Source organism: Lonchura striata, chromosome 1 (assembly GCF_050655825.1).
Source record: "Lonchura striata isolate lonStrDom1 chromosome 1, ASM5065582v1, whole genome shotgun sequence".
Taxonomy (NCBI): Eukaryota; Metazoa; Chordata; class Aves; order Passeriformes; family Estrildidae; genus Lonchura; species Lonchura striata.
Genome location: NC_140703.1, coordinates 92,338,596 through 92,351,656, shown reverse-complemented (window position 1 = coordinate 92,351,656; position 13,061 = coordinate 92,338,596). Strand labels below are relative to the sequence as shown.

Here is a 13,061-nt window from a genome sequence, read left to right as displayed (position 1 = left end):
ACAGTAAGGAATTGCTGTAACACAGTGACAAATTAATGACTTGCTTGATAGCGCAAGCTCTTATTTTCCTCTCTGTCAGCTCTTGGGCCAGACATTTTGGAAGAGTTTAATCAAAATCCTCATCAAAAGCCAAATGACTGGATTTTAAAGAAAGTTTAATTACAGTGGTCAAACCACCCAGCATGATTTGCTTGATTTGATTAACATAATGAGGAGCTCATTTAATGAGAAACGCATTAATTCATTCAAACAAGTGGTTTTATCAGTGGTATTAAGCATCAACCCAGATTATGTACAGCAGAACTATTATAGCAAAAATTGAGCAAGGTCAAGGCAGCAGTCATACCATAATTACAAGCTCTCAGCTGTAATCTACCAGTTGAACTGGGTAGTATTCCTGCCCATAAAAGCAGGATCCCTATTTTTAAAAGCCCCCAAACCATACAGTTTTGATCCAATTCCACAGCTGAGATCTGTATTTCTTTCTTTCAGATGTTCAGAAGATTTGGGAAATGGGTCTGAATTTTCTGACTTTCAGATCTGCACTACACATGCAGGTATTAGCAAGAAATGACGAAGAGCTCAAAGGAACTCTGCTATCACTCCACAACCCTAAAGGAAATGGATATTGTCCATCTGCTCTTTGCTTTATCTCTCTCCTGACTCTGTGATGTCTTCGGGATGCTCCCATCCCTAACCTGGCATAGAGCAACTCTGGGGAAAAATTTGCATTTTACTTCTGGGGAAAGGAACCTCCTTTTTGGAAAAAGAAAAAAAAAAGCCTCAAGTGGGAAGTATTTGAAAAAAAAAATGAAGTGTCTCCTTCACACTTTCCTCTCTTCCAATGCCTTCTTTAGATACACTTCACTCCCTATATTTCAACTTCCTTGTTTCAGGACCCCTTCCTCTGGGCTTTGCACAGCACCCTTCACCTGGATCCCCCACTGGCACCCCTTCTCTGGTGCTCCCTGCTCTATCTCCCAGCAGCTGCCAATGCTCTTCTTTCTCCTATGCTGCCCTGACCACCTTTACCTCTTTGACTTCTGCCGTGCTCCCTCACCTTTACTCAGGCCACTTGTCATTCCTGCAGTGTCTGTGCTGCCTCTGCGGGAGCCGCCTTTCCTGCTGCTTCCTCCTGTGCCCGAACAGCACTGAAACTTCTTTGATTTTCCAGTGCTCTGCTTCTCAGCTTGCTTGGCTACCAGTGTACTTTCCAAGTACTGTTACACAGTGGACTTCAGCACTGTCTATGGCACAGTTTTTCATCAGCTACTATTAGCAGCTGGTAAAGGAGACCATGCTCAAAACTGCTCCTTAAGCAGACAATAGGCTGGTCAAGGAGCTGAGATGTTGAACCCAAGCCCAGTTGAGATGGGATACTCCATAAGTGAAGATTGGCATGGAGGCAGAATTTTACCTCTGATTAAGTCAGCAGGAATATGACAGTACAACACTATTCTTAGGGTACCTAAATGAATATAAGTACCAAGGTTCACCCGCAGCTTTGGAAATTTGGATCAAGATCTTCAAGAAATAAGCTGAAGCTAAAAACTAGAGATGTCAAAAAATAGACATAAGGATTTATTTGCTATAGAAATAGAAAGTGAGCAAGAAAATAATTCATGCTGATCTGAAAACCATAATCCTTAGGATTATTTCTGCCAGTTGCCTTTAAATCGCAAGGAAATGAGTGAAAGTTGAAATTGGAGCCCTTGATTTTAGAGAAATCTTGGGATTTGCCTATATGTGACTGTTGCACACCAACAGGAACCTATGATATTGGCATATAAATGTTTGCACAGAGGAAAGCATTAACAGTGATGATGGCACCATTCACTCAGCAAGGCTATTCTTGAGGTGAAGTCCAGTCCATCTTGGAACAAGCACCACAAACAGCATACATGAACTCACTGCAGAAGCTGCCCCTTGGTGTCACATTTAGTATCCCTGAGTAGAAATGACATGGGAAATCATAAAACATAATTTTTTTAGAAGATCATATCTTAAAACACTTTTCCCCACTATCTCCCAACCCAGCCTTCAAGCAGACAATCAACATTATTAAAGTTATAATCTGAAGAAAATTCCCCATGGACCAATATATCTCACCATACTAGAGTGATAAATGCAAAAAATGCAATTTATCTCCACAGGCCTCAAAAGAACCACGAAAAACAATGGATCCTCGTCATGTCCATCCCTGAATGCAAACTACTTCTTATGAACTGTTGCCCTCTGTACCACAGTGAACTCACACTGACAATTTCTGCATGAAAGAAAACCATGGCTAATAACAAGAAAATGTCTCCTAAAACTGTTATTCTCTGATCATTCAGCCTTTTTCTTCAGTGGTATTCTACAAAAGACACTGGAAAGACTAAGCCAGGATTAAAGTTAACAATTTCATGGAACATCAAAAATTGTTGATTCTAACAACAACACTAATTTTATGACACACTACAATTTACAGCACATATGACTTGCTAATCTCAAGTTTCTCAGGAGATAATTACCTGTGCATTTCTTCCATCCGGTGTTCAATAGAGCTGAAGACCTTATTGCCTCTCCTCTTACCAACTTCCCCTCTGTTCCTTTAATCTCAAAATACCTGACTGATTAATATAATGAAACTGAACTTAGAAAAATTACTTCTGATCTTTGCTTATCTGGCAGCTTTCTAGCTATGTCCCTGCTGTTTTTTACTCCTCGATTTTGTCTTTTTCCTACTACATGTACTGATAACAGATACTGCCTTTCTCTACTGATATTCCCTCATATATTATGACACTTTCCTATTTACCAAAAAAACTGCCCAAACAGCCTTCACTCTGAAAATATCAAGCTCTGTTAGAGATATGGTTCCAGTTCTGACTCACAGATGCCTTTCTGAATAGTTATATGGCTTTCATTCTGGCATTATCTAAGCTCTCAATTGCTTCAAAGAAATATTTGGGCTTAGAAAAGAGTAAAAACACAACTTATCTGGCCAAATATCAGTTACTATTCTAAAAGGAAGGGAAACATTGCTAATTCAGATATTTCTAAAATGAAAGTGAACTCTAACATGGATAAGATGGAATATGTTGTCCAGCCCAGGCATTTATGTAGTACCCAACCGGGTTAGAAATGACAATTTCTACTGTCACTTCTTTCTAATACTTTCCAGATAGTGAACTGGTCTTTGGCAATGCCCACTGCAATGATGTTGTATATTATTTCCTTCTCCCCTTCATGCATGGAGATCAAAACCCTCTTAACTTTACTTCTTTGCATCCCAATTCAGTAACTTTAAGCTGTAACAGCGTGGAAAAGATTAACCAGTATCTTACGACTGTGCTCAAAATAATTTTGCCTACAGACTTTCAGTGTGCAGTATCACATGAATGCAAATATATGGACCTATCACTTAATGCATTTTAGGAAGTAATAAATAAGCCAGCACACAATGCTCTGAGGCAATGTGCAGCTCTACCACCTCCTGCCAAATGCTGTTCCCTTCCTTGGATTTGCAGAACTAGTAGGTGTTGTTCTGCTTCCACCGCATGCAGACCTTGATGCACACCTGAGAGTTGCTCTTTGTAATCAAGTACCTAAATGTCACATCCAGGGCAGAATTTCTACACTCTTCTTCTTTCACCAAAATGCATTCAGAGAAAATTCAAGACAGGATTAAGGAAAGTATTCTAAAACTTGTATTCCTCATTTTGTGCAACTAGGGGTTATCTGTGGCCCTGAAGACACATGAGACATGCCACCTCAGTATTACCATGTACAAAGAAACTGTTTACTCCATATATGTCTGTCACCATGGGAACATATGGAAAGGATTTTTTTCAGGTTCAAGGGAAAAGTAAGCCCCCACATCTCTTCCACCTACTCAGATACGAACCAGGATCTTGCTCTGCTAGCCAGTACAGAGATAATCTTCAGCATTGATATATGGGAATTGCTGTCAAAATGTAAACATTTGGTAAAAGCAAAATATCTGCCAAGAACCTAAAAGGCTGGGTGCTTAAAGCAGCTCTCCTCGCTGGCTTTCCTTAGCAAGGTGTGCCAGGGAACATGTACCCAGCTATCAGTCCCACTGCTGGCTCCTAAAAAATTGACCCTACAGTACACTGTACCTACATCCCATCGAGCAGTATCCCACTGCCTTCTTGTCTTTTGGCTGTCACTTCAATGAAAGTTTCTTGAAGAAATTGAGATGTTTCTGGAAGAGCAAAACAGCTCCTACCGCTCAGGAGCCAATGTTTTACACCACCAGCCTCTGACACAGGAAGGCAGACGGAATCTGACTCGGCCATCCGGCTCTGATGGCCAACAGCCCGCTACACCTCGCTGCGCCACTGCAAATTTGCAGATCTCGGCGCTATCATTGGCAGAAACACACAAATTCAGCCCATCCAGCCTTGTTTCCCATCCGCGAGCAGGTGATGCGAGAGCAGTGTTGAGTATGGCGGTGGGGGAAAGATGAAGTGTGGAAATAGTGTGAGATGAGGATGCCCAAGCTGTCTGGCGGTGGAAGCCGGTTTCCGCAGGGCGCCTCCTCAGCCGCCTGCGGGAGGGCGCCGCGGCAGCAGCGGCGCACGGCGGCCCTTACCTTCTCGCTCTTCCTCTCCTCGGGCTTGCCGGCGGGCCCGGGCGCGGCGGGGCCGCCCGCGTCCCCGTTGAGGTGCGCGGCGCTGACGTTGGGCGGGGTGATGGCGGCGGCGGCGGAGGTGAGCGGGATGAGGGGCCGGGCCCCCGGGGCGGGCGGCTGGTGGCCGTGCTGCGGGGACACGGCGGGGTGAGGCCGGATGGCCGCGGCGGGCAGGCGGGAGGGCGAGCTGGGAGTCCGCAAGGGCGAGACCGTGGCCGTGGGTCGCTCCGGGGCCGGCACTGCGGGGTGCGCTGCGGAGGAGCACAGAGCGCGGTCAACCTCGGTCACCTTGCCCTCGCACTGCCTCGATGGGCCCTGCAGTGGCCGCAGCTCACTTGGGCACAGCACGGTGTCAACAACATCTGGGGACCATTCACCTGGCGTCGATGATCCTTGTGGGCCCCTTCCAAGTCAGAATGTTCTGTGATTCTGTCTGTGAAGGTGCCAAAGGCCCGATGGGCAGATAAGCTCTGAGCTCAGGATATCTCACCCTGCAAGTGTTTTTGGCTAATTCCCCTCCTGGCTGCAAAGCCCTGTCCAAAGTCACCAAAATTTGCTTGTTCCCCACAGTGATGCCACTGGGGAATGGCATTCACTATCCCTGCCCATGCCTGTAAATAAATACCTAACCTGCTGCCTTTTAAAAATACATTATCTCATTCCAGCTGAGCTGTTTTTTGCACCCCCAGGCCCTCCTCCTAAGGTGATCGGTTCTGGAGCAATGGAATGCAGGACCTAAGGGGTTAGCCCAGATGATCCACGCTGACCCTGCAGACAGCAATTACAAAAGGAGGTGTCTTGTTTCAACCCTAACAAAATGATCAACATCACATCACTGTGCTGAACAGGATAAATTAAGCAGAAATTCACCAGAGGATTTTGAGTTCAGCCTCCTCTCTGCCAGCAAAGTCCCTAAGGAACCATGCATTGCCTTTTAGTCTGGCTTCTGCTAAGCAAACCCTGCCTGCAAGCAGTGGGAACCAGGAATTAGACCTCGCCCATTTAGCGCTGACTGTGACACACTGATGAGGTCAGCTCCCCAGGGATTCCAGAGCATGTTGCATGCTTCAGGATGCAAAAAATGTGACAGAGCTCTGGGTCCATTTCCACAATGATGTTGTCTATTACTTACAGCTTGGTTGATTGCTTAGGTGTTACCTAAATACAGCTCCACTTCAAGTATGCCTAAAAACAGAGTCCATACTCAGACATTCCCTCACATAAATGATTCAATAATAGGACTGGCTGGAAAGTGCCCATTTCGTAAATGATTTCAAGGTTTCATAATCTTGTTGAGTTCTGTCTCAGTGCAAAATTTGAACCTCTGAACATTTTTTTGAGCACAACATGCTCACTCACCCCACAACAGACTCTATTTTGGTCAGGTTATTCACCTGGGATGTGAAAACATAGAATGTGATCATTGCGATTATTTCTTATGTGGAGAACATCTGGAAAGCCATCCTTAGCAACATGAGCCAGTACAGCTTCATGGTTGGTCTGGCTGAACTACATCCATTCCTGATAAAAAAACTTTGAGTCCAGCAAATCAGCTTTTCTTTGACCAAGTTGTATTTTTGTGGAAAATTTCTGACTAACTTTGATCTGTCATTTTCTGACAAATTCATCTGAAGGACAAGCTTCTATGCAGCTGGAGTTCACTCAATCTATAACTAAACAACAATGCTAGAACAACTCAAACCACTAGTTTCTATTCCTATGGTTATCAGTGGCACCCATTATAGGGATTGGATTGATAGAGTGCTATTAATCACACTCACTACACCAGCTGAGCACTCCTGCCAGGAGGGGATTTCATTTCCCAGCCTTCTGCCCTATTGTCTGATGTGATACTAAACATGATGGGCCAGTCATCATCAGATTAGCACCTCCACAGTTTATATGATTCTCCCTTACAGAAACTCCTTGACTCTATAACATCTTTTTTTTTACTAATGTTTATAACAAACCAGCTAGACTATCTTTAGCCACTTGATACCACTTTACCACGTAGCATGAGGAAGGCCCTAAACGTTGTTTTACAGATGCCTTCGAGACTATTTTTACTATTAGTTATCATCATCCCCTCCCAGGACTACCTAGAACATGCACTGAAAGTGCAATTCACTTCCAGAAAGCCAGGCAAGGTGCGCACTAGTTATCTGGAAATTATTCCCTCCTGATTTTCCCATTTGGAACCTGAGTGGTAAGCAATTTTGCTATGAGAAATCTAATTTTTTGGGGATGGTTAAGCTTGTAGGATCTAGGTTTTGAACTACTGTAGGGAGCAATGGCTTTCCTAAATTTAGAGAGAAAGCATACTAATGGAATTTCTCTGCATGTACCTGGATGCAGAACACTGATTTGATAATCATACTAGGTACATCACCTCTTTCATGTAGGATTTGGTATTTCCAGACACAAAGGAAATATAAAACATGAGAAACAGTAAAAGAAATGGCCTTTAAAAAAATCAACTCTAAGCAGAACTCTCACATTTTATTCTGTAGTTTCATCTGCTTACTGTTACAATGTATGCTTTGCTCTGGGATCTCTGGATCTGGACTGTGCTGCATCAAACATGCTATTAATTAGCAATGCTCACTGAAGGCTATTTTTGTTTTACACTACTCATATTTCGTTTTGGGTGTATCCCTACATTAGTGGCCTTGTAGAAAATTGATTTGTTACTCATGTATATTGCAAGCCAACAGAAACGTGATTTGCATACTGTGCCAGCTTGCCTCTCTTTGGAAAGCTTTTTCAAAAGTCAGTGCACTGACCTGTCCTGCATGGGCTCTGGTCCACAGGGAGCTGGTGAGGACAGCCATTATGGAGATAATGACTGATAATTGTGAAAACTTCCTTTATTCATCCTGGCAAAAATTTATTTAATTAAAACAACAATCTCATGAACATTCTGGAAAGGTTGGAAAACTCTCTGTTTGGGAGGTTTCGGAACAGCTCTGTGGTCCCTGGATCACTCTGCCTGCCAACGCTTTGGCACTTTAGAGATGTCAGAGTGACCTGGAGGAGCAATCTTAAATCAGGGAAACTGCTGGAGGTGTGGAAAGAAGGTGTGGGACATGCCAGGCCTGTGAGGCAGAGAAATCTGTCACCTTAGTTTCAGGGGAGTCACCTGCCTGTTCACTTGGGCCCAGGAGGCACCAGGAGCACCTGAACACTTCCTGAGCACTGCACCCAAAAGGGGACATTTTTGCTTTTGCACTGTGGGAGCAGGAGACCTTTTGGAAGGGTGTGACTTGAGAGGAAAGCAGGACTTTCTGAAGTAGAGAAAAAAGGATAAATCGATTATTCCCCAGTGTGATGTGGATGCCATTTAAAACCCTGCACTGTTTGTTGAGTAGAGGAGTCTCCACTGTTTGAGACTGAGATTTTCAAGTATTTGATTACATCTTCTTCCCTTTCGTCTGAACTGTGTAGGAGGTGAGATTAGATGGTCATCATTGTGCCTTCTGGCTTCAAAAGGTATGAATTCATGACTTACTCTGCAGGCTATTTCTCCTTTTTGTTTGCTCTGTTTTGTATCTAAGACCTCAGTTTTGAGCAGTCACAGTCATTACTGATCTTTGTAAATACAATGGCTTACATCCTTATAAAATACCAGAAACAAAATGTTTTAAATTTCACTCTATAATGTTCCACCACAGGATTTACTTTTACTTTATTCAACATCAGAAGCTGTTTAACATCAGGGAAAGGGGAATAAATTGTACTCTAGAAAATTGTGCTGTACATCAGAAAGGGAACCTAGAAAGAACACAGGCCCCCTGGTGCAAGAAGCTCTTATTCTCACTTCAAAAAGGTGGCAGCATTTTTCAGATCTTTTGCTTTACCACTAACATGGGGTCCCATGCTGCCTAATAAATACCTTTCATCCCTGAAGCCCAATGAAATGCTTCTGAATTTCAAGGCATGTATTACTTGCTCTGCAATAAGAGCAGTATTTTTTTATGAGGAAGCCAACCGGATTCAGAACTGTTAATCTCCTTAGTATATAGAGTGCTTGCTTTCACTCAGATAAATTGTATAAATATTTGTAAACACTACAATCTATTTCAGCTGTAGCAACAGAACAATCTGATAAACACAACATGGTTCCCAGAGATCAATAGAAACCTGTAAATACTACCAGCAAAGAAAACATACTCTATCACCGATGGACAAACTCCACAATGGCTGGGTTAAACGAGAAGGAAGGCTGTGGGGACAGGCACATTCCAGAGGGCTGCACTGGAGGTGCAGCCCATCAATCCTGCCCGTGCAGGAGGTGCAAGGCGAGCACTTACCCATCTGCATGGTGCTGCGGGGCTGGCTGCCTGGCTGCTGAGCCGAGTACCTCAGGCAGTTACTCAGCTGCGGAGAGGCTGCCTGCAGCTGGGCGTGCGTCGGGGGAGCAGTGATGGGAACAACTGGTCTGACAGCCGTGGTGGCGTTGCTGTGACCAGCCACAATGGGGTGGATGGCTCCTGGGGCTACTTTTGTTGTTGGAGCTCCTACAGCTCCGCTGTTCCTGGGCTGCCCAGCTCCCACTGGCACCCTGCATGGAGACAGACAAGTGCAGTGTAAGCATGCTGCAGAGACCCCAATACCCAACCACAGTGGTGATAAGTACCCCCAGTTACTTAGGGGGTTTAACATGGTACCCTACCAGTTGTTAAAGCAAACTGAGGTATTGATCTATACCTATCTTTATAGGACCCATTTATAAGCACGTTGCGGGATATTTTCAGCCCTTTATTCTACAGGAAGAAGAGCAGGGTAAAAATAGAAAAGATAATTTTTCTCATCATGTCTTTTATTACCCTACATTTCTGTCTGAATAGTTTCTAGTAAAATCACAAATCTTAATTCAGAGAAAACGAGTATCTCCCAGATGTCATTTGGTGTGCCAGAGGCTATTTCACATGGAGTGATAATTAAAACAGACTCAGAGATCTTTTCTTTGGACCAAACCTGCATACAGCCCTACAGGGAGAAACAAAGATGAATTACACTAAATCTGTGTGTGGCTAGGGAAGGGGACTGACAAGCTGCAGACTTGACTGGGCTTGGCTTAGCTGAACACTCATCCTATGATACAACCAGCTTAAGCTTGCTAAGGGAATGCAACAGGGAAACGAATGCAGCTGACCTGAATGAAAAAGAAGTCCAAACATTTGTTGACATCTCTCTCACTCCTCACTTTTAAGTGCATGCATAATTTGTATTTCACCTGAGTGGCCAAGTAGATCTCAGAGGGAAGGGACGAAGCTTTTTCTCCTATGAATTCAGGCTACAGTATGTCTTGATCCTCTTATCACTCAGCTAAAAATTCTGACTAGGACAGAAGGACACTTATGAAGACAGAAGGACATCAATGGACAAACTCAGCTGCTATTGAGCAGTCTTTCTCCGTGTTTCTTACTCAAGTTCCTGAATAATTTCCTTCCCCAGCTGTAGATGCCATGAAACAGATGGATCATTTTGTGCTCTTCTTCTGTGCTGCTTCTTGCACTAAGGTCCTCTTCCAGGAAAGAACAGCACAGGGTATATGTACCAGAACAAAGTAAGGTTAAGGAAATGGAAATGAGACAGTGCAAGAGTTTAGCAAGAGAGGAGAGAATAACAGTAAAAGTGTAAGAGTCAGCTCTGGGGTGTGGAACTGGGAAAAACTCTGGGCCCCCAAGATTGCATGGGAAGACAGAGAGAAGAAGAGCAGAAAGGAGTATGAACAATCTGGTCTGGTTCCAAGGACATGGGTGACAGAAGAAATAACCCTAAGAAAAGAGTGAAAAGCTAAAAGAGTGGAATTCTGATGGAAAAAGACCAAAGCACAGGCTGGAGGATATGGTCCAAAAGGGCAATTATAGCTATTCCTTCTGCCCAATCCTCCCTCCCCCTAAAGTCACAAGAGGAAAGACAACACTGTGGTGTCGTCGGCTGGACTCATATCATGGTGCAAGGTTTGCAGATTTTTTTTATTAATTTTTTTTTATAAGTCCCCAGGTTGGGAAAAGCTGGGAATCCCACCAGATGGAAATCTTGACTGTCTGTCATCTGCTGAGAAGAGCTGGCAGAATGGCAGGAAGGTTCAGCTGGAGCTGGCTTGGCCATCTGCACTAGATTCAGTTTGCCAGAAAAGCACATCTAACAGTCCACTGAGAGCTGTGTTCAGGCAAACATGCACACCAACAAGTACAGCAGCTATCTGTGACTCCAACAGAGATGCATAGATGTTGGATATGGCAAATATTCCCTGCTGCCCTGTTCCTGTCTGCCCATCTAAAGAGTTTGTTTCTTTTCTATAATGCTCCACTCACACATGTGTTTTGGCAGCATATAAATCTAGTTCAGTGTTATTAAATTCACAACTTCTTTCCTTGGGTTTTGTAGGATGTGGCAGAAAAACATGTATGACTCTAATCCTCTGCTTTTCTGTCAAAGGGGAACAATGTATGTTGAATGTAGTGCAAAGAGGAGATTTTGTTGCTATCAGATTTTTATTGCTATTCTCACTGAGGGTGATTTATACAGGAACTTAATTAGCCCAGAGGATCATAAATATAATCATAATGCTGCTTTCAGGTTTTGTGGAAAGAACTTTTGCCCTTTAGCACTTCTCTGTCTTGTTCTAGCTGTGACATGCTGCATTTAATAAAGTCTCGCTGATTCAGATAACTCACCCTTCAGCACAAACCTCCTTACTAATTAAGAGCTGAAGAAGCAAGGAGTGAAGGCAGCCAAGGGGCTGTATAAAATAAATACATTTAGGTTGATGAACAGTGAAGAACCAGTGAATTAATATTTGAGATTTCCTTACTGAAATGCAATATTAGGACTGTCAGCAGGCTTAGCTATTGCCTTCTGATCTGTTCTTAACTTTTGGTGTTACTCAGAACACATGCTACAGACTTGACATAAACTTTAGATGCAACAAAGCTGGATCAATTTTTCAAGATCAACAGTGTCTGACTTGTGAGGTGCCCTTTTCTGGAGAAGAGTCAAAGATGGTAGAGACAGTGTGCATATGGGAGGAGAGACTGAGAGGATATGAGAAGGAATGAATTCAGTTTGTAAATCCACAGTTGCTCTAAAGGAGATATGGACATATGCCACCATTCCCCTGCAAGAAACATGTAGGGCAAACAGTCTGGGACACAGAGATGGACTTTCTTTTCAGCTTCTCAGCTTTGATTAGGTATTGTCCAATACTGAGCTTTGACAAAGGGTATTCCTCTCCCCAAAATGAGTTTCCTTTTCTCATCTGCTGCAACTGAGGCAGGGGTAGGTAAAATCAGACAATTTATTTAACTCTCCTACCACTTCAGAATTTTAACTGTTCAAACATTAGTCCAGGTCCAAACCATCACAGATCTCTGCTTTAAGAAGAACAAAATCGACATGAGGAGCTACTGAAAAGCAAGACACAAGCATTTCTTATTTTGATACATGTTCAGTAATGATTTTATAGCAATAAAATCATTAGCCAACAGATTCTTTACAATAGTAAAATCTGCGTCTCTCAGAGGTTATAAATGCCATCATCTAATACAACTAGTGCAATCTCCTTAGGACATGGATAACTCAAATGCTACAACCAGCAAGTCTCATTACTAAAGTCCACAGTGCTACCAGAGAATTTCTGGAAGGGGAATGTGATTTAAAAGCAGAGCTACATTGTTTTCAGTGCCATCCAGAATCCCTCTCAGCCCCAGTACAGGCCAGTGGTCCTCACCTTGAAACAGGTGTCACGTAGTTGCCTGGGAAGACACCGGACATCCCACTCCTCAGAGACGTGCCCTTGAACCAGCCGTCCTGGCACTTCTCAATGACCCGGTACATCTCCCCTTTGCGCAGCTCCAGCTCGTCGTTCTTCTGAGGCTTGTAGGCATACAGGGCTAGGTAGCTGTGGGCAGAGGTTACACAGGGAGAAAGCACACAGAAGACATCAACAGGTGACATCAATCATCACCTGTCCTGCTCCAACTCCAGCCCCACAGAGCAGAAAGCGACCAGAAGCTCTGTTCAGAAGTTGTAATTAAAAAGGGGCATCATTACAGGTGGCTTCACAAACAAGGAAGGGCAGAGACTGGATTCTAAGACAAAAAGGGAATAACTAATCAGAGTAAAAGGTAATTCAGAAGTTGATGAGACATGCTTCTCACTCAGGGCATAACCAAAGCAAAACAATGCCACAAAGCAGCACCGAAGTTAAGGACATAGCAAGTTTCAGAAAAACATTACAATTATAGTGACAGAGAATAACAAGGGTTCGAGTAAGAGGGCTTTGCAAATCCTGACATCTGGAAGAAGTATACATTCATATGCTTCAGGGTGGGATCCACCTCTCTTGTGGAGTTTAAGAAGAAAATTTTCTTGTGGGTAGGCTATTTCAAGAGCTTTGCTTGCAGCTTTCTCA

The 13,061-nt window shown here is 43.5% G+C and overlaps 1 protein-coding gene across 2 annotated transcripts in view; it reads right to left on the bottom strand.

Moving 5' to 3' along the window:
* The window catches only part of SH3RF3 (SH3 domain containing ring finger 3), a 322,774-nt gene that overhangs the window by 100,242 nt on the left and 209,471 nt on the right, over positions 1-13,061 (bottom strand). For both annotated transcript variants that reach the window (XM_085558352.1, XM_021545582.4), the window contains exons 6-8: positions 12,378-12,548; positions 8,950-9,200; positions 4,601-4,890 (exon numbers count right to left, since the gene is read on the bottom strand). In XM_085558352.1, the coding sequence (XP_085414478.1) occupies positions 4,601-4,890; positions 8,950-9,200; positions 12,378-12,548 (712 nt within the window). The remainder of the gene's footprint in view (positions 1-4,600; positions 4,891-8,949; positions 9,201-12,377; positions 12,549-13,061) is intronic.